The 23,983-nt window shown below is 40.9% G+C and overlaps 1 protein-coding gene across 1 annotated transcript in view; it reads left to right on the plus strand.

The window, feature by feature from the left end:
* LOC118824174 (formin-2) overlaps nucleotides 1–23,983 on the plus strand; it is a 77,046-nt gene that overhangs the window by 28,681 nt on the left and 24,382 nt on the right. Inside the window, 3 exon segments of the mRNA XM_036594154.1 lie at nucleotides 509–1,398; nucleotides 2,440–2,584; nucleotides 8,837–8,924. Coding sequence (XP_036450047.1) covers nucleotides 509–1,398; nucleotides 2,440–2,584; nucleotides 8,837–8,924 — 1,123 coding nt within the window.

Below are 23,983 nucleotides of genomic sequence, written 5' to 3' on the forward strand. Positions count from 1 at the left end.
AATTTTTCCTAAACACTTCATAGTCAAAGTTATCAATAAGCAGTGCTTTTAAATAAATTGTTTCTCCCTTGTAGGTCTTTAAAATAAGTGGAGAAATTCTGTCAAAAGTGTGGATTTGATACTAGAAAATATATTAGTGGAGAAGATATAATGTATTATGATTTGAAATTGACAAGTTATTTTCTTATTTTGTAGAAACCGCCATAAACATTTTTGTGACACTGAAACAAAAAGTTAAAAGTCATAACTGCTGACTTTAACCAGTCAATACACAATGCAAATCAAATGTTTTTGATTACCTAATTATGCCATTAAATTCAAATCACATAGCGAAATACCAATAACTACATTCTTAGTTGTATTCTGAGTAAAAACAGCACTGTGTGATTGGAAAAGTGTTGAGGACGTGTGGAGACGCTGACGTCCTGTTTGGTTTTAAAGATCTGTTCTGTTTCTCTTCCGTTGTTTCTTTATCAGTCTTCTGTTCCACCCTCTTTATTTCCCGTAGAATGAATCCACTCCAGGATCCGGGGCTGTTTCAGATGGGAATTCCGCATCAATCAAGCAACTGGAGCGGACGATCAAGGAGTTACAAGAGAAGATAAGCCAGCTGGAGAAAGATCTCGAACCTTCATGTACCTCAGAGGAGAGAGTGGCAGCAAAGACAGAAAATGGGTTGAGCCTCAACCTCGGACATGTGTTCTATAAGGCTAACGGACAGAAGTCTCCGCGAGAGGCGAAATCGGTCCAAACTTCTCCGGTCAAGGAGGCCTTTCATTCCGCAGTGCCTTTATCCAACCAATCACGGACTATGACTGATGGTGCCACTTCACCAATGACACAATCCTATGTATGCACTTGCCAAAGGCTACAACGGGATCAGCCTGCGCTACCACAAGCCCCGCCCCTTTCTGCTCCCCCGCCTCCTCCACCTGCACTGACTGGTTCAGGTGTATCCTCAGGCCCGCCCCCTCCCCCTCCCCCTCCTCCTCCTCCTCCTCCTCCCCCACCATTGGCACCAGGGGTGTCAGTACCACCCCCACCACCACCACCACCTTTACCCGGGCATAGTCTGTGCCCACCTCCCCCTCCTCCAGGGTTTGGACCCCCACCTCCACCTCCTCCTCCTCCAGGCTTTGCACCTCCTCCTCCTCCTCCAGGATTAGGACCACCACCACCTCCTCCTCCTCCTCCAGGATTAGGACCACCACCTCCTCCTCCCCCTCCGGGTTTCGGACCGCCACCTCCACCTCCAGGTCCAGCAGGTCCCCCTCCGCCCCCTCTGGGTTTGACGTCGCTGGGCATGGTTCAGGAAGCCACCCCTTTGAAGGCAGTCATAGAGCCTCCACGGCCCATGAAGCCTCTGTACTGGACCAGAATACAGCTGCATGCCAAAAAGTAATCATTTGGCTCATCAACTGTATATGATGTGTGTGTGTGTGTGTGTGTGTGTGTGTTCTTACAGTACTGTGCAAAAGTCAGAGAACACCCTTCATTTGTTTCATTTCCAGTCAAAACAGCCATTAAGTACACATTTTCTCTGTTTGATGTAAATTATTAACAAAATCCAAATGGGAAAAAAGGCAAATGTCACCGTTCACATCACAAACATGCTGCTTAAAATTTCAGCACCGCCAACCTAAAACACCTTCCTGCATCCCTGTATGTGGAGGACGGTTTAGGAACTTATGAGTACAATTTGTATTTGGGATTACGTGGATCGTGATAAGCACAAAGTGCAACCAACTTCTAAGACTGATCTTTAGAGGAGTGAAAAATATCTCTACAAATTTCTTTGCAAAACTGAAAGCAAGTCTCCGGAAAAGGATGGAAGCTGTAATAAAGACAAAGATGCAACACTTAAAAATACAAAAAAAATGATATTAGATTTAGTTGTTGAGGCTTCTGTGTAACTTCCTGTTAAATATATGCTTTTTCCCCTGATGCTGAAAAATGAATGATTCCATGGCTGTTTTGACTGGAAATTAAATAATGGTAATGGAAATTAAATAAAGGATAGCCTCTCACCTTTTCATAGTACTGAATTTCAAGTATTGATTATGCTTATAGACAGTGCATTTAGCTGTGTAGGTACTACAGTGTTAACAGTGTCTCCTCACACAGGGCTACAATTATTTATGTTCTACAGTGTGAAATACTAAGCAGTGTATTTTACCACAGAATGAAGAATCCACTTTTTTTATTTACAATGAATTTTGCAATATTCAAAGCAATCAGGGGTCTCCAATCCTTAACAGACTTAATAAAATCATAGCATTGAATGTAGCAACATGTTAGCATCCACCATTAGACTAGGTCTTTGTTTTATCAGGATACATCTATACTGACATTTTGAACAAGGAATAAGAAACACTGGCATATTAGGGCGAAGTGTTTCTTTGATAACTCAACGAGAAGATCTCTCTCCTCTGCCTACAGAGAGCCAAACACTCTGCTGGTGTGGGAGAAGGTGGAGGAGCCACATGTGGATTTTGAGGAGTTTGTGGAGCTGTTTGCCAAAAGTGCAGTGAAAGAAAAGAAGAAGCCCATTTCTGACACCATTACCAAGTCAAAGGCCAAACAGGTGAGATTAATAATCGCCAACAAATAGACAAACAGACAAACGGGTCAAGTAATTCAGCCTTAAACTGTCAGTGGGAATTGTTTATTGAACACTTCATCTAGTTATAACCAATGCCATGAAAAATATTAATATTATTGTTACAGTTTATTTGATACTACACAATTTTTGTATGCTTACCGCTGTAGTTAATAGTTTATACTGAACTGCAAAGATGGAGGGAAATGTAAAGTGTTTTGCGCTTAGGAGGCCGTACAACTGTGGGAGAAATTTGTGTTTGTGCGGTTTATATATATATATATATATATATATATATATAAATGTTTGAGAGGTGAAATACTTTATTATGTGTTTGTTTTTTGTTTTCTTTATTTCTTGTCCATCCTCAGTACTGTGCTTTTAGTCCATTGCTGGTCTATCCGCTTGTTGTCTTTCTGCATGTTTTCCACTCTTGTCCCCATGTTACGTATTTGAGATTTTCATATTTTATATTTATGGCATTTGGCAGACGCTTTCAGCCAGAGCAACTAAGAATTTAGTCAAAGGTAGGCCAATGTAGCATTAGGAGTCTAGCCCAGGGACTCTTATTGGTAAAGCTATGCTGACTACGTGTATGGCGTCTTTATAAATGGAATGTAGCTCCCGAGTGGCGCAACCGTCTAAGCGTTGGCCCTATCATCAGGAGTTCGCGAGTTCGATCCCTGGTGATGCTACAGCCATCCGTAGCTGGGAGTCCGAGAGAGCACAATTGGCCTCGCTCTCTCTGGGTGGGTAGGATGGCCCCTCCTTCTCCCCCCATCACTCAGCGCGATGCTAGTCAGCGCAGGCGTCTGTTAGCTGACGTAACAGATCTGGCGGTTGGCGCTTTCCTCTGAGCGCGTTCGGCTGTCCAGTGACGTTGCGTGAGCGGCAGTTCGAAAAGAAGCGGTGGTTGGCTTCACAGGTCTCAGAGGAAGCCTGTGTTAGCCTTCACCCTCCTAGCGTTGATAGTATCGTGTGATTGGGGGAGTCCTAACTAGCGGGTGGATTTGGAGAGACTAAATTGGGGAGAAAATCGGGTAAAAATAAAAAAATAAAAAAAAAAAAATTAAATTAATAAATAAATAAATGGAATGTAGCATCACCAACGTAGCTACGAAGTTACTGAAGCCCACATCATTACCACAGCAACCCATGCAGATCGTTTGGTGATGTCACTTGCAAATAACAGTGCGGAGAAACAAACCAAATTTGCCTGCAGTCTGAACATAACCTAACTGAACAGAACAAAGTGAAGCTACAAGGTAGGGGTCCCTAATAAAGTGGCCAGCAAGTGCATATTGTTGCTATTGGAACAAACAGCCAAATAAGTAAGAAGCTGTAACTTCTGAAAAAACATAAAAAATGGACATACATTGTTTTGTTCCAACAGCGATGATATGCTTTCTGTCCATATACTTCCACATGTGTGATTTACTGCAAGATATTATGCAACATAATACTTGGCTTCACTTAAGGTCAGCACAGGTCAGCATTCCGACTCCTGCCCACTGTATAGATACTGTTTCTCCAGAATATCCTGTCGTCTGTTTGGGTCTTCAGGCTTCTGAATGGCTGGTTTATGACTGCTCTGACTGTATCCGCCCATCTTGTAGCTGGTCATCCTCTTCTTCCTTTACCTTCAAGTCTTCTAAGCATAATAGTCTTTTCCAAGGAATTCTTCTATGTCCAAAATAAGAGCTTCAGTTTGGTTGTCTGGGTTTCGTGCGAGAGGTGAGGTCTGATTTGTTCAAGGATCCATTTGTTTGTTTTCTTTGACATCCAAGGAACTCTCAAAGATCTTCACCAGCACAGAAGTTCAAAGGCATCCATACTTTTCCTGTCTCGCTTGTTTACTGTCCAGCTTTCACATCCATAAAGAACCACAGAGAAGACCACAGCCTGGACAGTTCTGATCTTTGTTTGAAGAGACAGATCACTGCATTTAATCTTTTCTAGTTCCTCCATCCTTGTTCTGCTTAGTGCCAATCTGTGTTGTATTTCTTGACTGCTGGATCCTCTGTTATTAATAATTGATCCAAGGGGCAAAAGCTGACCACCATTTCCACGTATTTGCCATCAGTGGAAAAGTTTGTGATCTTCCCTGTCTCCTAAATAATGTCCTAACTTTAGGGTAAACCCCAACAGTGTCCTAACTTCTGTTTTAACCTTCTGTTTTTATTATTGTTAGGAAACAGGCAGGAAAGTTCACTGTAACCAGCATAATGATGTTAAATTTATCTAAATTGCAAAATGGTTTCAGTTGTGAGATTTTCTTCGTTTTAAAAATCCCAGGCATTTCAGACATGATCTCCGACGCTTGTTATTACCTTTGTGTGTTGATGTTGATGAAAACTCGTCAGATAAAATATTACAGTGATGGTGGTGAATAATGAGGAGACAGAGCTGACCGTGTGGCTGTTTGTTAGGAGGAATAACATTAGGGCGGGTTGTTACTTGTAGGCCGACTAAAGCGTTTGGGGAATGGAAACTGAAACTACAGAGCGGCGGCACTCTGATAAACAGCAGGGGGCACTGTCACAATGTTCTTAATCTTTTTTACATCGGTAATGGTAGACGTCTAGCTAATTAACTTAGCTAGCACAGGCTCCCTCCGATACCTGTGAAGCATCACCGCATCTATTCGAACTGCCGCTGACGCAACGTCATTGGACAGCTGAACACGCTTGGAGGAGAACACTAACCACCAGTTCTGTTATGTCAGCTAACAGATTCCTGGGCTGGCTAGCATTGCGGGGGAAGGGCCATCCTTCTCACCCAGGGAGCGAGGCCAATTGTGCTCTCTTGGAGTCCCGGCTATGATAGGCTGTAGCATCACCAGGGATCAAATTCACCTGAACAGTACACAGTCTGACACTTGGATGCTAGCATACATACTGAAGAGTTATGCAAGAGTTCTGCAAGTCTAATAAAAGCTCCTCCACTGAAATCTGTTGCAGTGTTGCGGGGAACATGCCTTTTATTTAGCGTTGGCGAGCGTCCATTCATTCGCCACAAATAGAGAAGCTCATGAATTAGCAGGAGTCAGCAGCGCAGCACACACATAACATTCATTTCCGAACTCTGTGCTTCTCTTTTGCAATGTGGCGAGCCAGCCAGGAGCAGATTAACGATGTGGCTGCTGCTTCGTTAGGGACTTCTCTGTTTGGGGGATTGGGGGGGTGGACTGTGCGTGCGATGACTCAGCGAACATGTTCGTTCATGGCCGCAGACTCAGAATGAGGCAAAGAAATGTTGGTTGTGTTTACGCATTTTGGGCGTCACCAGGACGGCGGGGGTCTGAATGGCTGAGTGGTGAAAAATGTGTGAAATGAACTGGAGGAGGATGTTGTTCATTCTTTTAGAAGAGAAGCAGGCAGGTAAAACTGAGTAACTGAGCTACAGGAATTTGTGCGATCCTCACAATGTGTCATTAGGAAGAATGTACAACTATTGTTGCTTGTAAGAATTTGTGGGTGTTATGAGTCCAAGGTATTTTATTTATTCATTCTCTCTCTCGCTTTCTCTCGGCCTGTGTTAAGTTAAAAACCCTCAGACCTCAGACCACTGGCTTACCCAGAGACTCCAGCCAGCCTAGTGTGGTTATGTGGTCATGCCACACTGTGTGTGTGTTGGATAAGCACACTGGTAATATGCATATATTCCATGTTGGTTATTTGAATCCTGTAAGCACATTTACTCAGTGTGGTCAGAGAACTTGGATGTGGGTTAAGAACTCAGGGGGTTGATGCTGGATGATCTCTACTGTCATTGTGGCCTTAGTAGCCAAGTCGTTGTATACACAGTGTCCTCAACAAACAAACAAATCAGAACTATCTTCTGTTCTAGATTCTCCCCCCTTTAACTTGACATATCCTTAGTGTAGTAAAGGGTGATATTCCAGTTCAGATTGAGGGGCATTCCAGCCAAAAACCAACATTTAATATGTTATTAGTGATTTGCCATATATTTTTCTTCTTCTTCTGTTTTTTTTTTCTTCTTATCTTTATTATTTTTATTATCATTATTTTGCCATATTTTTGTCTGCTTGTCCGAACTGATACAGCATTTAGCTTGGACATACATTTTTGTACAATGCTTATTAAATGATGTTTTTCCCCATGGAAATGAATGGTGGGGCACCAACCTTACATCACGATGACACAAGTCCATTAGCAACACTCTATTAACCATGTGGGGTACCATAGCAACCACCTTGCAACACCCTAGCAACCATTTGAGATACATTCTTAACCACCTAACAACACCTATCCTAAGTAACCACTTGGGATAACATAGCAACCACCTGTCACTCAAATCTGACAACATAGCAACCACCCAGCAACACTATAGCAACCACTTAGGATATCATAGCAGCCTTCTAGCAATACCTTAATAACCACTTGAATTACCATAGCAACCCTGTAGTAACACTTTGCAACCACATGGGATACCATAACAACCACCAAGCAACATCCTTGGAACTACCTGGCAACACCTTTAGCAACCATCTGGGATACTATAGCAACCACCTAGCAACTTCATAGCAAACATCAGGAATATTTTAGCAAGCACCTAGCAACAGCTTAGCAACCATTTGAGATACGTTTTCAACCACCTAACAACAACTTAACAACCATGGGGGTTACCAAAGCAACCACCTATCACCCAACTGGGACAACATAGCAACCACCTAGAAACACCATAGCAACCACTTAGGATACCATAGCAGCCTTCTAGCAATACCGTAATAACCACTTAAATTACCATAGCAACTGCATAGTAACACTCTAGCAACCACCAGGGATACCAAAGCAATCACCTATCAACACCTTGGCAACCACCTCAGATACCATAACAATCACCAAGCAACACCTTAGCAACCACCTGTCAACACCTCTAGCAACCATCTGGGATACTATAGCAACCACCTAGCAACTTCATAGCAAACACCTGGAATATTTTAGCAAGCACCTAGCAACCATGTGGGATACCAAAGCAACCACCTATGACCCAACTGGGACAACATAGCAACCACCTAGCAACACCATAGCAACCACTTAGGATACCATAGCAGCCTTTTAGCAATACCTTAATAACCATCTCAGTTACCATAGCAACTGCATAGTAACACTCTAGCAACCACCTGGAATACCAAAGCAACCACCTATCACACAACTGGGACAACATACCTAGCAACACCATAGCAACCACTTAGGATACTACAGCGGCCTTCTAGCAATACCTTAATAACCACATGATTTACCATAGCAACTGCATAGTAACACTCTAGCAACCAGCTGGGATACCAAAGCAATCACCAAGCTTAGCAACCACCTGTCAACACCCTTAGCAACCATCTGGCATACTATAGCAACCACCTAGCAACCAACTGGGATACCATAGCAGCCATCTAGTAACACCTTAGCAACCACCTGGCAACACTTTTAGCAACCATCTGGGGACCTATAGCAACCATTGACTACGTTTAGTGTAAGAGGAGAAAGTGTGTCAGTTAGACTTTTCGCTGAACTATCACTTTAAGAGAGGATCTTAAAGACCTTAAAAAGTTTTGCTTTCCAGCTAAGTTTTCTGCTTTGATGTACGTTACAGTGGAGTTTTGGCTTCGTCACTGTGAGAAAAGTATGAAAACTGCTCTGAAAATCAGAACTTATTACCCACGAGTGACACTATCAGCGCGGTTATTTTTACTCTGCTTACATAAATCTAATCTCGTAAGGAGATCAGTCAGCACTCTGGAGTCTCATACATACGTTGTGATTTGTAGAGCATGTCGACCCTCCGCTAGTCCAACATCAGGATAATCTTTCTGGACAGCTATATCATTTGCATAATTACACCAGTGTGCCTGGCTGGCCTTTCCATATTCTGGACTTTAATGTGAATGTTTAACATCAGAGAGAGAAAAGTGAAGGTTCTGCATCTAAAAAAAGGAGCCAGAGCCGCAACGGCCTTATTAGGCTAAACTCAGCGTGCTATTAAATATCACCAGCCTGTCAAAACAGAATATTATATTTATACAGCGTGTTTATGTAGCCTGTTGTGTCTCGGGTTATAATATATTCTGGGTCCGACTGCACTCTGGAATGATGAATATTAGATTTAACATAGAACAAATTGTTTTGATTAACAACTCCACAGTAATAAAAGCAATAAAATATCTGTCTCTCTCTCTCTCTCTCTCTCTCTCTCTCTCTCCCTCTCTCTCTCTCTCAGGTGGTGAAGTTGTTGAGTAATAAGCGATCTCAGGCTGTCGGGATTTTGATGTCCAGTCTGCATTTGGATATGAAAGACATTCAGCATGGTGAGAGTTGTGTACATGTGTGTTTGCATTGTGTCTGTATCTGCACTATCCAGAATGAATATCTAATAAATTAATATCCCAAATGATTTTCTAAAAAATGAATAAGAATGAAGATCTAATTAAATCTAGAATTGAAGTCTAATAAATGAATATCCAGAATGAATTTCTAATAAATGAATATCCAGCATGAATATCTAATAAATGAATATCCAGACTAAATTTCTGATAAATGAATACTTATAATGAATATCTAATAAATAAATATTTAGAATGAATATCTCATAAATGAATATCCAGGATAAATTTCTAATAAATTAATATTTAGAATGAATATCTAATAAATGAATATCCAGAATGAATAAATTAATATTTAGAATGAACATCTAATAAATGAATATCCAGGATGAATTTCTAATAAATGAATATTTATAACAAATATTTAATAAATTAATATCCAGAATGAATTTCTAATAAATGAATATCCCAAATAAATTTCAAATAAATCAATATGCAGAATGAATTTTTAATAAATCAATATTTAGAACAAATATCTAATAAATGAATATCTTGAATGAATATCTAATACATGAATATTTACAACGAATATCTAATAAATTAATATCCAGAATGAATTTTAAATAAATGAACGTCCAGAATAAAGTTATAATAAAACTAATATTCAGAGTGAAGTTCTCATAAAATGCATATCCAAAATAAATTTCTAATGAAATATAACCGATTCCAGTCTGTTAAAAGGTAGTGTACTCTGTGTGTGTGTGTGTGTGTGTGTGTGTGTGTGTGTGTGTGACTAACCTCCCTATAGCAGTTACAGTGTTTAGCCCCCTCACTCAGCTCCCCTCAGAAACATCTCATCACTCACTCGTCCACTCAGCTTCATCATGTGACCTTTCCACTCTGGTCATGTGGGAATTTCACAGCCAATCAGCGCCCAGTGTTCCCCTGTGGCAAACACACGGTGTGAGAAGCTGTTTGACAGCTGTGCTGCTGTGACACACAGCTGCTAGACAGGACGAGGCGGTTCAGCTGAAGGTCATCTGTTACTTCAGGTGTTTTTGTCGTGGCATTTTGATGATGTTCAGTCCATCAACTAAACAAACTCTGAACACCTCAGCATGAACAAAGTCTATTAATACATCACTATTCACAGCCAGACCCCTTTACTTATTTCACTTTCAGTCAAAACAGCCATCAAGTAGAAGTTACTGATTTTTAAGGAGACATTTCTGAGCAGACGAAGCTGAAGTGAAAAAAAAACCAGGAGATTTTGTTGCCGGACCCCAAAGCAAAGCTACAGAGAAAATGTGACTCCTAACAACCACCTGGAAGAGCTGGTAGACACCAACACTGCCCCCATCAGATAAACAGCACTTAAAGCGTTCATCTTTGAGAGAGAGGAGAAAATCAAGCTGCTTCAGATCTGAAAACATCCACAGGTGTTTCTGTCCATCCTTCCACTGTGAGAAGACGACTCAGCGCTGTGGGTCTGAAAGGATGTGTAGCTGTCAAGAAGACCTCACTGAGAAAAGGAGACGGACACATCAAACAAAGAAGCTGAACAATGGACTGACCACCCCAGAGTCCAGACCTCAACACCACTGAATGAAGAAGCAGAAAATGCAAAACCAACTTCTGAGACTGAACTTGAACTGTGTTTTCTGCTGTTTTCCTGAGACTGAAAAACAAATATATTGTACTTACTGGCTGTGGATTGCAAATTAAATAAATGAAGGGTGGTCTCAGTACTGTGTATCACGGGGGGGGATTAGTTTATCATCTATTTTACAGCTTCACATTTTCTTTACATTACAGAATGTGAAACTCCTTTTGTGGTTTGTGCTGTTAAAAACAGAATAAGATACAGTATAATAATCAGTCTGGCTGCTGTCTAATATCTTCACTCTCTTCTGCTTCATTTGCACTTTATCTTTGCTGAAAGGTGTCATTAGAACAATTACAAGCCCATTTCCCAGCATTCAGCGCTGCTCCCTTCTCTTTCCATTCATTTTCCCTATTCATTTCACTGTTTTCCTCCATCCTTCAGCAGCAGGTCTAAACACTCGTGATACCACCGCCATATTTCTCTCCCCTCTCCATTCTCTCTAACAGACACTCCACCTCTTTCAATCTGGTGTTTGTGAATGTTCCTCCTCTCTCTCATCAGCAGGCCGAGCCACACCGCTGATTAAACAGTCTGGGGGACAGTGAGGGCCGTCCTTTTACTGTTTGTCAAAGGAATAAATCATAAACTGAGAAAAGCCAAACAGAACGACAGACCATACTAGCTGGACTTCTGAGCTGTTTATAATTCCATACATACATCTTCAAATTATCCATAATTATTCTGGATCTTGTGCTCTGTTGGGCCTCTTCAGACGTGCCCTTAAATACAATTAACACTGACCTGAAAAAAAGATAAAAACTAAAGAAGTCACCTTAGAAAAAGACGTATAAATGTCCATAAAATTAGGCCTGTTACTATCACTTACATTAGTATTCAGGTAATCTGCTGCTAATTTTGGTGCGTTTTTTTCAAAAGGCAGTGCCGTACAGCACATCACAGATACTAATCTGAAGTATTCTTACCTGGGTGTAGTACCGGGGGCGGTTTTCCACCACATAATTGAACCGTAAAAGGAGAGGGGTTCTCTGGAGGTTGTGTGGTGGTCACTGCATTAACAGTGTACACAGACAATAGCAGCAGCAATGAGTGTGTTTACATGCACTCAATAATCCAATCATAATCAGATTTCTGCAGTTATCGGATTATTCAAATGGTCATGTAAACAGCAAACTGATTTCTTAGAGCAGAGTGAGGTCTAGAAATCCAATTAAGAAATGGGAGCTGGATTTTGGCTCAGTAATCAGATTCCTCAGTGCATGTAAACTCTTACTCTGATTTCTTTCGCTTCGTCTCAGTCTGCGCATGTGCGAAACAGACCAGAAAGAAGCGAGCAGCGTTGCCGTGAGAGGCAGCAAAACACTTTTGGTGGGACGCTGAAACCAACTACGTGCTTTACAAAATGAATTTAAATATTTTTCATCTTCTGGATGATGTATGTTCATATTTTCAGGTAAAGTGCCGCAATGTTTAAAAAAAAGCTGCGTGAAGTTTGAGTTTTACGTTATGTATACATCACGTCTTCTTCTGTGCGTTTTTTGGCTGATTGCAAAACAGAAATCCGATTAGTGTCTGACTCATGTAGACCTGGAGTTTCTCCATCATCTGATTACTTAAGTGCATATAAATGTGCATTAAAATGTGCAGAAGTGTGTTCTCTGTAGAGTGTGTTTAGAACTTACTTAGAAACTGTCTTTCGACCAGGGGTGCTCAAACTTTTGCATACCGGTACCTTTTATTGCATTTGGTTTTATGTTAGACTAACAGCCACTCTGGCTGGCTAGTAGTTTCAGAAATGTTGGTTGTCTGACCTGAGTGATGACGCGTGACAATTTTGTGGCTATTGCGTTTGACCAATCAGTGGTCTACACTGTTTCCAGCTCAGCCTGTACATTCCCGTTTGGTAAACTTGACACAATAGTAGGCGGGTGACCAAATTAGGCACGAGTACTCGTGTATGGTACGGTACAGCGGAAATGACGACTCATCACCAGCAACGCTAATTCTAATTAACGATTGCTATAGCATGTAGTGCTTACACTAGCTAGTCGGTAAGACTTCAACCCCCCCCAGTTACTCCCCAAATTTTCCTGTGTAATAAATCCTAGGACTGCAGTCATCCAGATGGGCTTGGCCCCATCATGATCCTGGGAGCTTCCCTACAATAGCATTGTTTAGGTCTGTCAGTTGTATCTATCAGAACTGTAGTCTAGATAAGACAGAGATAGGGTTTATCCCAAAGACCAAAGGCTTGCAACTCTGTATTCTTACTTGCCACTGGATAAATGTGTTCTATTAACAAAAATGCCAAACCACAGTACATTTAATGAACGCTTTATAAGCCTCTTCACTGTTACCAGCAGCAGTACTGAGCCAAATAAAGGCCAATATCCTGTTTTGCTGTGTTAATGATATCTGATTCTGTGCTCTTTTTGGTTTTCTGGTTTCTAAAGTAAGCTCCCAGTAAAAAGAGCAATAAATATTTATAGCTCATTTGTTGCAGTGCTGTGAACCATATAACCCTACAGTATTTCAGATGAACCGAGGTGGTCCTAATTAGAAAACAATGAAAGCTGGTTATGTATTTAAGCTACCTACAATAGTGTAGGCCAGTGGGTTTTAACCTGTGGGTACTGCTCGGGGGCCATGGACATCTTTTTAACAATATGTAGACATTTAACCAAACGTTATTTTAAATATGACCAACTATTTGCAAAAATAGAACATCATATTTAGAACTGACGGAATGCTAGCTGACAATTTCAGTGCAAATCAGTGTAAAACGGCTCTCTTCTCATTCATAAGGAATTCCTCCATCAAGGCTACAAACAGGGTCTTTCAAAAAGAAAGATTCCGAGGCTGAACCACCAAGTGAAACGGCCACCGTATCTCAGACAGAACAAAGAAAACAAAGTAAGAAAATACAGCAGAGAGTACCAAACCTTATCACGCCACGACAAAAACGTACAAACAGGCCGAGCGTTTTAATGTGACAGAGATATACATTGCTTCCTTTTCCAGATTGGAAAGGAGCACGGAGAGTTTCACCACCACATTCAGGAGCTTAAGTTTATGAGAGCCTTAAAATTTGTGACTCAGATTGAGCTCCATTTGAGCTGATATTGGACATGCTAACAGCATCCATGAGAAAGAAGAATGCAAATCCCGTTTCTGGCAAAAAAAAAGAGAGCATGAGTAAAGTGTGATTGGTGTGCAGGATATTATCAGTTGCACACGTGATCAAATTATTGCACAAATATATTGCGTTCGCTTTGAAAAAAGGCCTTTAGGCTTCACATGTCTAGAACAGAAAGCGAGTATCTAGCGCTCTATGCTGTACAGCATGTGTCTTTAATTACAATTCAATAAGGTCCAAGAAAATTTCCCCAAGAAAAGGTCCGGAACATCATAATGTCCAACTTGCATCATGATTCAGTGCCATATACTGTTTACTGAAGTAGCCTAGTAGGTATATCAACATCTTACACAGTCAACAACTGAATATCAAATCAAATAAAGTATAATTCAGTCATATTTCAACAATATTTATTGTCAGTTTTCTCTTTTTAGAGTGCACCGTGTGAAATAACCTCCCTCTGACTCACTTTCTTCTCCCACTGCTGTTTCTCACCTTGTCCCCCTGTGTGTGCGTCACTCACTCGAGTCTCAGCGCTCATCGTAACGCACAGATCTGATTGGCTGAGTAGCATCCCCTGTGATATGTACAAAACATGCGATTGGTCTGTGAGTTTCCCGGTCCGCTAAAGCAGCACTGTAAAGGCTAGAAAAGTTATGCCGATTAAAATAGGACCACCCCATCAAAATTAAATAATTCTCCATAGTTTATTGGTTATAAGTCCAGGTCCGCATAGGACAGCGTCTGGGTCCGGACTTGGAGCCCGGTCTGCCTATTAGTGACCTCTGCTATACGGTCAGAGGTCTTTTTTAAATAAAGCTTTCAAGCCAAAAATATTATACCATCAATTGGAGGCTAAACAAATATGCATATAAATCTGTTGAACCAGAGCCAGACCTCCTTTCACAACTTTCATTTCCTCAGCATGTCAGCACTTAATAGCTGCCAAACAACATCAGCTAACTCATAGGTCAGTTAGAAAACGATCTGTTTTTTTGTGTTTATAGTGTTGTGCTATATTATAAAATCAAGCTAAATTGATTGGCTACATTAATTATTGTAATATGTTTGCATTTTAAATGATCTGGTTGGTAAAATCTTGTGGCTCGCAGAAGCTTTTATGGTTGGTTGTTTGGGCTGTGGGTCAGAAAAGGTTAGGAACCTCTGGTGTATGCTTTAAATCAGGGGTGTCAAACTCAGACACCAAAAGGACCATATTAAAAATCTCAACAAATCTGTGGGCCAGAGAACACCTATGCTTTCATTTCATTTTAAATAACATTTTGCTATGACCCAAACAGACCATTATTTATTCAAAATCATGATGATAATGTTGTATTCTTTCATTACAGCCACATTATCTCCGCAAACAAGACGGATAGGTTTATCCTTATTGGAAGTAAAAAAGTATTTGAGCCACTTGTCTTGAAAACCCCTGCGTTCACTGTTCACTTTTCTTTTGGTCATTTTTTAGCCAGATAAGTATTTTTTTAGCTAGCCAGGTGTTCTATAAACCACTGTCCTATAAATTGTTGTTGGCAGCGGGGGTTTGGGTTGGGGGGCTGAAGCGTACATTATGTTGCAGTGTATGCTGGAGAATGTAGTGCAGCACATTGGGCTAATATTAATAGAAAACTAAAATAATTCTGAGGGTTTGTCACATGGGCTTTACATAATAAATTGCTAAAATGTAGTTACTTTTAATTAGGAAGTTAGAAAATTCAGGCTTTAAGATGCTGCTACTGTTTTTAGCTGTGCTACATACCTGCAGCAGACATTCACACTTTCTGTAGTCACTCCATTCCAACTCCGCTCTGGGTTTTCTACTTCCTGACCCAGCTGTCAGACCAAAACCTCATATCTCCAAAATGTTAACTTTACCAGAGAAGAAAAAAAACATACTTCACTTTAAATGTACCAACCAGACTTTTTTCCAAGTTAATTTGGGCCATTTGCTTTGGTCCATTCATCTTGAAATTTACACAAAATGTAAAGGACAACAGGCATTTTCATATTAACTGAAAAACATATATATGTTATATAATTTATAGTCATTATTGAACAAAGAACTAGTTAAACATTTTGTTCTACACAGGCTTTTTTTTTCAGAAGGTTTAGGCTTTAAGCAACAGCCTAATCACAGGCTAGAAATCTGCCGAGGGTAAACAAACGTGCTTTTAACACAACCTTCTTTATCACTTGTGCAGCAAAATGGCCGACATGAGACTGACTCTGTGTAATGTCTGTTGAACTTTGTGACCGTTGAGAATTTCCAGAATGTAGCTCCGCAGAGAAAACGCTGTGTATGAATGGCCGTCGCATGCGAGCTGTAGCAGTCATTGCTGTGTGAACTCATGTCACACAGAGGTAGCCAATGTGGACAAAAAGGACAGTCTGGTTCGCAAGATGGAACCGTTTCAGAGCGAGAGAGAAGACTGACGCTCCGGCTTTCTGAAAAGCCGCCGCACTCTGAGCAAAATCAGGCATATGTAATGATGTAGGTGCGTAGTTAGCACAATGCTAACTGGTAACCTTCTATTACTTAGCTGAATTGGCCTCATAGCTCGAGTGCAAAACTAATGAAGCAACACTGAAGATGCCAAATTTTGGCTAATCATCTACATTTGAAGTAAGAGGAACCTTCTGAAAACCTTACTATTGGCTAAAGCATTGCTAGCATGAATGTGTAACGTAAAGGCTAATGTTGACGCAGCTAACAGAGTTGTTGTTGTATTTCTGCTACAAGATGAAGCTGTGTGTTGGTTCAGCATGAGTTCAGCGTTAGCAGAACAATGACAGCATGCAGTTGTGTTTCATTATGTAGGACACCCACTTCAGCATTAGTGGCAAATAAAATACATCATCTAAATGTGCGCTTGGTTTCAGGACAAACCACAAGTGAGAAGAGTGACAACAATGACAACCGTTCAAACCATCACATACTAAAGTGGATTTGAGGCTGTAATGAAAACCAAATGAGTTAGAAAGCGATGGGGGTGGGGTGGGGGGGGTGTTAAACCAGGAGGAGAGGAAGAGGGAGAAGAGAGGAGAGGGAAGGAGAGGCAATACGATGAAATGAGAAGGAATAGGCCTAAGGAGGTTTCCTACCGAATCAGTTTAACCAGCATTTTCTGCACTTTCTTTGCCTCCTAACGTCAGTAATGCCAGTGTGGTTGAAGCTCGGGCCACAAACGGCAAATGAAAGAAACCGCTGTGCATTTTTCTCTCAACCGACGACTTTAATAAACTTTTATGCACACATGAACACAACCAAACACACACGCACAATCTGTGTGTCCCTGTCTTTTGGGGATGATCTCATGCGTTTCTTTATAGCCCCTTTCACACATGCTCCTTTATGCAGAACTTCAACAGTAATCAATCAGGGAGAGATTAAAGGGGAACTCCATCAATCTTTCAAAACGTATGGATAATTAAATGGATGAGACGTAAACAAAGTCATTCAGAGTGGTTTGGTGTGAAATGCTGTGTCCTAGAGAAATGTACAGTGCCAGAATCGTTCGCAGTGGTGGTGATAGGAACCAGATGTCTGCTTAAAATGCCAAGAATGGTTTTGATATGTATAAGGGATTATGTATTATCGCCCACCCCTAATTCTTCAGTGATATGAAGCTAAAGTCAGCTATTCACCAGCTTCTAGCTAATTTTCCCATTCCATCTTACATTACAGAACTGCTGCACCTTTTAAGCTGGAACGGGAAATTTAGCTAACTAGCTACTGAGACATCAGCATATTACAAGTGATTTTTATGCTTGTTATGAAGAAAAAAACATTGAAATGACATTAAACTGAGATAATATAATGGTTTTTGTCATTTTTAACAGAGAAAATACGGTTAGCGGTTTCTTTGGCCGTTTTGACAGGCATCTTGCTGTTTTTTCCAGTTTAACAAAAATCAGGACACCCAACCCCTAGGCGTGAGGGGTAAGGGCTACGTGTTAAGGGCAAAAGGTGAAATGGGCCTTAGTCTTAAGAGGTAAATGAATAAAATCTTTTGTTTTCAAACTTACCTGTGAGACTTGAGACTGGACTCAGACTGACCCCCTCAGAGGCTCAAGACTCAACTCAGACTCACACCTCCGAGACTTGAGACTCAACTCAGACTTGCACCTTAGAGACTCAAGACTCGACTTTGACTCACGTCAAAGACTTGAGACTCAACTCAGACTCACACCTCAGAGACTTGAGACTCAACTTGGACTCATACCTTAGAGACTCAAGACTCGATTTAGACTCACACCTCAGAGACTTGAGACTCAACTTGGACTCATACCTTAGAGACTCAAGACTCGATTTAGACTCACACCTTAGAGACTCAAGACTCGACTTGGACTCACACCTCAGTGTCTGGAGACTCAACTTAGACTTGCATCTCAAAGATTCAAGACTAGACTCGGACTCACACCTCAGAGACTCGAGACTCGACTTGGACTAACATCTCAGAGACTCAAGACTCGACTTGTACTCACACCTTAGAGACTCAAGACTCGATTTAGACTCACACCTTAGAGGCTCAAGACTCGACTTGGACTCACACCTCAGTGTCTGGAGACTCAACTCAGACTTGCATCTCAAAGATTCAAGACTAGACTTGGACTCACACCTCAGAGACTCGAGACTCGACTTGGACTCACATCTCAGAGACTCAAGACTCGACTTGGACTCACACCTTAGAAACTTAAGAATCGACTCAGACACGCACCTCAGACACTCAAGACTCGACTTGTACTCACACCTCACAGGCTCAAAATTTGACTCGGACTTGCACCTTAGAGAATCAAGACTCGATTTGGACTCACATCTCAGAGACTCAAGACTCGACTTGGACTCACACCTTAGAGACTCGAGACTCGACTCGAACTTGCACCTCACAGACTTGAAACTCATCTCAAACTCACCTTAGAGACTCAAGACTCGACTTGAACTCACACCTAAGAGACTCAAGACTCGACTTGGACTCACATCTCAGAGACTCAAGACTCGACTCAGACTTGCACCTCACAGACTCGAGACAACTCGGACTCGTACCTCAGAGACTCGTCTGAAGCGACTTGTGAGCATCTCTGCGTGATGTGCTTTAAGAACTTAAACTGTAATGTGTACTTTTTTACTGGAAAAGATCATTACATGACCATCATGCATTACACTGGTCTTATGTGCATATATCAAATATTCCACAGTAACTTAGAATGTGGATCAACCAATCTGACTGTAGCACCAGATCTGTCCATTAGGTAATTAGGTACTCACAAAGAACTACACACACACAAGTGTGCAAGCAAACTCACACACAGAGTGAACGGTATGTGTGTACTCTGTGCATTCCTTTCATAGCTCAGCTCATTATCAGCTGTCAGCACTCTGACTGCCCAGTCTCTCCTCATTATCCACTCAGAAATGCAGGAAAGCCAACACCTTCTCTCTGCTCCTCATACACATCCAAATACCTCAACAAACCTTCATCTGAGTATGTAACATTAACGCCCACACCTTTAGTCCTTATTCACAATTAAGGTCAGCTTTTGTACAGTTACTGAGCTCTGCTAAAGCCTGAGTAGACTGATAAATCAATGTGAAGATCAGTTATTAATCTCAGTGTTACTGAGCTCTGCTAAAGCCTGAGTAGACTGATAAATCAATGTGATGATCAGTTATTAATCTCAGTGTTACTGAGCTCTGCTAAAGGCTGAGTTGGAAATGGACGGCACCTCAGAGAGAGAGAGAGTGGACAGACAACTCTGCTGTGGTCATTCAGACTAGAGTGTTGTTTCTACTAGTAAGAGAAAACACGAGAGCTTATGAAAACCAGCTGAGAGAGAGAGAGAGAAAAGAGGGTAGTAGTGAGCAAAGGAGAGAGAGAGAGAAGGGAGGAAAGAGGGAGAGAGAGGGAGAGAGGGAGGGAGAAGGGGAGAAAGAGGGAGAGAGGAGGGAGAAGGGGAGAAAGAGAAAGAGGGTGAGAGAGGAGGGAGAAGGGGAGAGAGGAGGAGAGAGAGGGACAGAGACATAAAGAAAAAGAGCAAGAGCAGAGGGAGAAGGGAAGAGAGAGGAAAAGAGAAAGAAAAGAGAAAAGGAGAGGGAGAGCGAGAGAGCATGGAGAAGGGAGAGACAGGGGGAGAGAGAAAGAGAACAGAGAGATTAAATAGAAGTAAAATGCAGTTAAATACAAAGTAAAAATAATACTGTTTACATATTTGACAGGTACTCCAGTCATTATGGTCACCTCAGATGAGTTGCAACTGAGCGTCGGTCATCAGAGTGACCCTCTGAAGTCTTCATTCACTTCAGAGCACTGAATCAGTTATGTAACTCAGCCATAATAACATGTTCATTTGTCACTCTAATCTACATGTTAGCATTGCTAAATGATATAATTCCCTCTGTCAGCTAAAGAGCTGCTCTGGCTGTGTTGGAGAGAGTGTAGTAAACTTGGCTCGTGCTGATCCGGCTGTGGATCAAACTGCGGCTGTTATTGTCTGGGCTGTTTTGTTGGTTTACATGATAAAGTTTCGGCTCTTCGCCGTCCAGTTTTCCGTGTTTTTAAGCCCTTGATTGGGCTTGTTTGTTTTGGATTGATTGTTGTCATGAACTGTGCTTCTTGGCTGAAGCGGATTTGCTTTAAACCTTAATTTAGAGACAAAATAACTTTGACATGATTTGTATTGCATTCCCTTTAAACCTCATTTCATTCCGGCTCCCTCAGACCCGCTCGCTTATTTCATTGCTTTCATCCATGATTCATTGGATCCTCCAACAAAATGACACCCCACCGTCCACTTTATTAGAAACCCCTAAATTATCCTTCCCTTCATTGTTCACTTTCTGAGGTCAAACTACCTTATAGTCCAATAGTAACTGAACAAATAGCCAACAATCAGTGAATATTTTAAATATGAACAAATAACAGAACTCAAAATTTGGATTTGCCATGACATTAGCCAATAAATATAATATATATTGCTATATCCAATATCCAGACAGTCATATCTCTCTAGTGTAATCAATAGACACAAAAATAATACCAAAATCCTTTTTTCCACTATAGACCGACTAATTAACCCTAACTTCTCTGCTAGTGCGTTTAATGATGATTTATCTTCTAATATCGGTGAAGAGTTCGCAATTCATTTCCAAAATAAAATAGACCTGATACGACAGGGTGTAGCTCAGCAGACACAAACAAGCTCCTATAATGTTCCTGATAGGTCACCTACATCAGTAATGACATATTTCTCTGTTATCAACTATGAGGAGCTCACAGCTATTTTAAACAAACTAAGTTCATCCACATGTGATCTTGACCCTGTCCCTGAACATTTTCTAAGTAAAGTCTTAGAAAAAGTTGCTTTCAAACAACTAAATATGTATCTAATATCAAACAATTCATATGAGAAGTTTCAGTCAGGTTTTCGTTCTAACCATAGTACAGAGACAGCATTGATTCACGTTGTGAATGACCTCAGGCTCAGCGCTGATGCACAAAATCCTTCTATTTTGGTTTTATTAGATCTTAGTGCAGCCTTTGATACTGTTGGCCACAAGATTTTACTCTAGCGTCTTGAATACTGGGTCGGCCTCTCAGGCACAGTTTTAGAATGGTTTAAATCATATTTAAGTAATAGGCGGTTCATGGTTTCACTTGGAAATCATTCATCAAAACGATTTGCCGTTTCTTTTGGAGTCCCCCAAGGTTCAGTTTTAGGGCCTTGGCTTTTCTCTTTGTACATGCTACCACTAGGTGATGTTAGTAGGAAACATAGTATAAATTTTCATAGCTATGCCGACGACACCCAGTTATACATTACTATTCCTTCTGAAGATCAAGACTCTGTAGACAGACTAACCAGCTGTGTGTCAGATATTTCTCAGTGGATGTTGCAAAATTTTCTACAATTAAATCATGAAAAAAAATGAATTACTGATTGTTGGTACAGAAACTCAGAGAAAAATGATTTTTGAGAAACTTGGTTCTTTAGCTTCATCTACCAAACCTGAAACCTGGGTGTGATCTTAGACTCTGAGCTCTGTTTTACCCCACATGTAAACACGGTCACTAAAGTAGCTTTTTATCATTTAAGAAACATTGCTAAAGTTCGGCCTTTTCTATCTCAGAGCGACGCAGAGAAACTTGTTCATGCATTTGTTACAAGCAGAGTTGATCACTGTAATGCTCTTCTTACTGGACTCCCTAAGAAAACTACACATCCCTTACAACTCGTACTGAATGTCTCGTGGTGTTTATCTTGTAATTTAATCTTCTTCGTTTTCTTCTGATTCTAATTAAGTACTAATGATCTTTTCTATAACTATGTTTATCACCTGTCTGTAAAGCACTTTGAGCTGCCACTGGCATGAAAAGTGCTATATAAATAAAATTATTATTATTATTATTATTATTATTATTATTATTATTATTATATTTGCAGCTTTTATATATTTATATAAAATATACATATTCATATTATATTTTTAGCCTATAAAGACATTACAGCCATGATGGTAAATATAACATGGTAGTGGCTCCCAAGATGGTTTAATTTTTGCTGAAAGGACAGAATGGCTGTTCTTAGCATTTGGGTTGCGACCCCTGAGTTAAGCCTACTAGTAAGGGGTGATCAGCGCGTGGGACCCACAGGTGACTGTTTGCTCGAACTGTCCGCGGCTCAGTCAGGTTTGCACAATCTCCACCAGCCCCGTTAACGACTGCACTCTATGGTTCAGAATTTGTGTGGATTGCCTGAAGCCTGTAGCGAAATTGTAGCGAAAATTTTTGCTATAGCTACACAAAAATTTGTAGGCGCTACAGCTATTAGCTACATTCTATAAAACTGTAGCAGCTACAGCCATTAGCTACAAAACATTGTAGTTAGCTACAAAAAGTAGTGCGCTACTTAGCCACTCCTCCATCCCTGCCTATCACCACTATTGTAAACAATTCTGAACAATTCTGTAAGTTTGTCTAGAACAGAGCATTTCACACCAAACCACCCTGAATGACTCTGTTTACATCTCAACAATTCAATTATGTAAAATTTTTGAAAAATAGGTGGAATTCCTCTTTAACAGCTGCTTATTGACATGATGTAAACAAATGAACTGTACACTAGCTTGGCTAGCACAAATGTTAGGTAAGTTACTAACAGCATGGTGGGAGTAGCTAGCTTGCTATAATCATAAGCTGGAACTGAAATGACATTTAGCTACAAGTATTAGTTAGAAACGGACAGTTAAACAGCGCCAGAAGGCTAATATTATAAAAATAGCAGAATTGTAGCTGTTTATGTGACCACGATAACACAGATCACAGAGATGCTGCTTCATGTAATTCTGAAATCGAGTCTCGAGTCTGAATTGAGTCTTTTTTAGAGTTTTAGTTTACTCTTGTTATTAGCTGAATGCATTACATTAAACCAGGGGTTCTTAAACTGGGGGTCCTGAAATGGTTCCAGGGTGGTCGCAAGAAGAGTCAGAAGAGCCGGGCAATAGAAAACAAAATGGCAAGACGTGGCATCTTCCTTCTGAAAAAACAACTAAGCAGAGAAACGTTTGTAGACAATATGTTGTTGCTTTTCACGCACAGTTGCAAAAGAACAAGCTATTTAACCAGCCAAGGCCAGAAACATCTTCACACAAGTACGCAAATGCAGAGCTACGCAGTTTTGCATGTCATTGCATTCAAAAATTGCACAACGCAATTTATAATTTTCAGCATTACATCAAGGGGCGCTATAGCGACAGCCAGGCCTGACCAAGCTGTGTGTTTTCTCCCGGGTCAACTGTCGCAGCAGAGGAGCAGCTGGATGAGTCTCTCGCAAAAATTGTTTACTTGCATTAACATATATATTACATCAACACCTCTTCATTGTTGGGGATGTTGGAATGATAGTAGCTCCTGTTCTTATTTGTTCTCTATCGCCCCCTAGAGTACTGAGTGTTTTAGCCGCCACAGTAATGGTCAGTTTGTACAGAATGGCCGTATGTTTGCAGAGTGTTGGCTGAACGTTGAGTATGTTACTTGCGTTGAATGTGTTTCTGGCTTAACACTAACCGTTCACTCAACTATACATTCCCTCCAAAACCTCCTCAGATCAGGACTGCTTGTACTCGCCTGACTTTTGCTGTGAAAAAAACAGCAAGGCGGCAGCTGCTGCTTTAGGCCGGTTATCAGGGGTCTTCACTGAACTAAAAGATTGACTGAGTGCTAAACTTATAGCATTTTTTCAGTGCAAGGCTGAAGATTTGTGGTTTGTGGCGAAGTACTAGCG

This window comes from Colossoma macropomum, unplaced genomic scaffold (genome assembly GCF_904425465.1).
Source record: "Colossoma macropomum unplaced genomic scaffold, Colossoma_macropomum, whole genome shotgun sequence".
In the NCBI taxonomy this organism is placed as follows: Eukaryota; Metazoa; Chordata; class Actinopteri; order Characiformes; family Serrasalmidae; genus Colossoma; species Colossoma macropomum.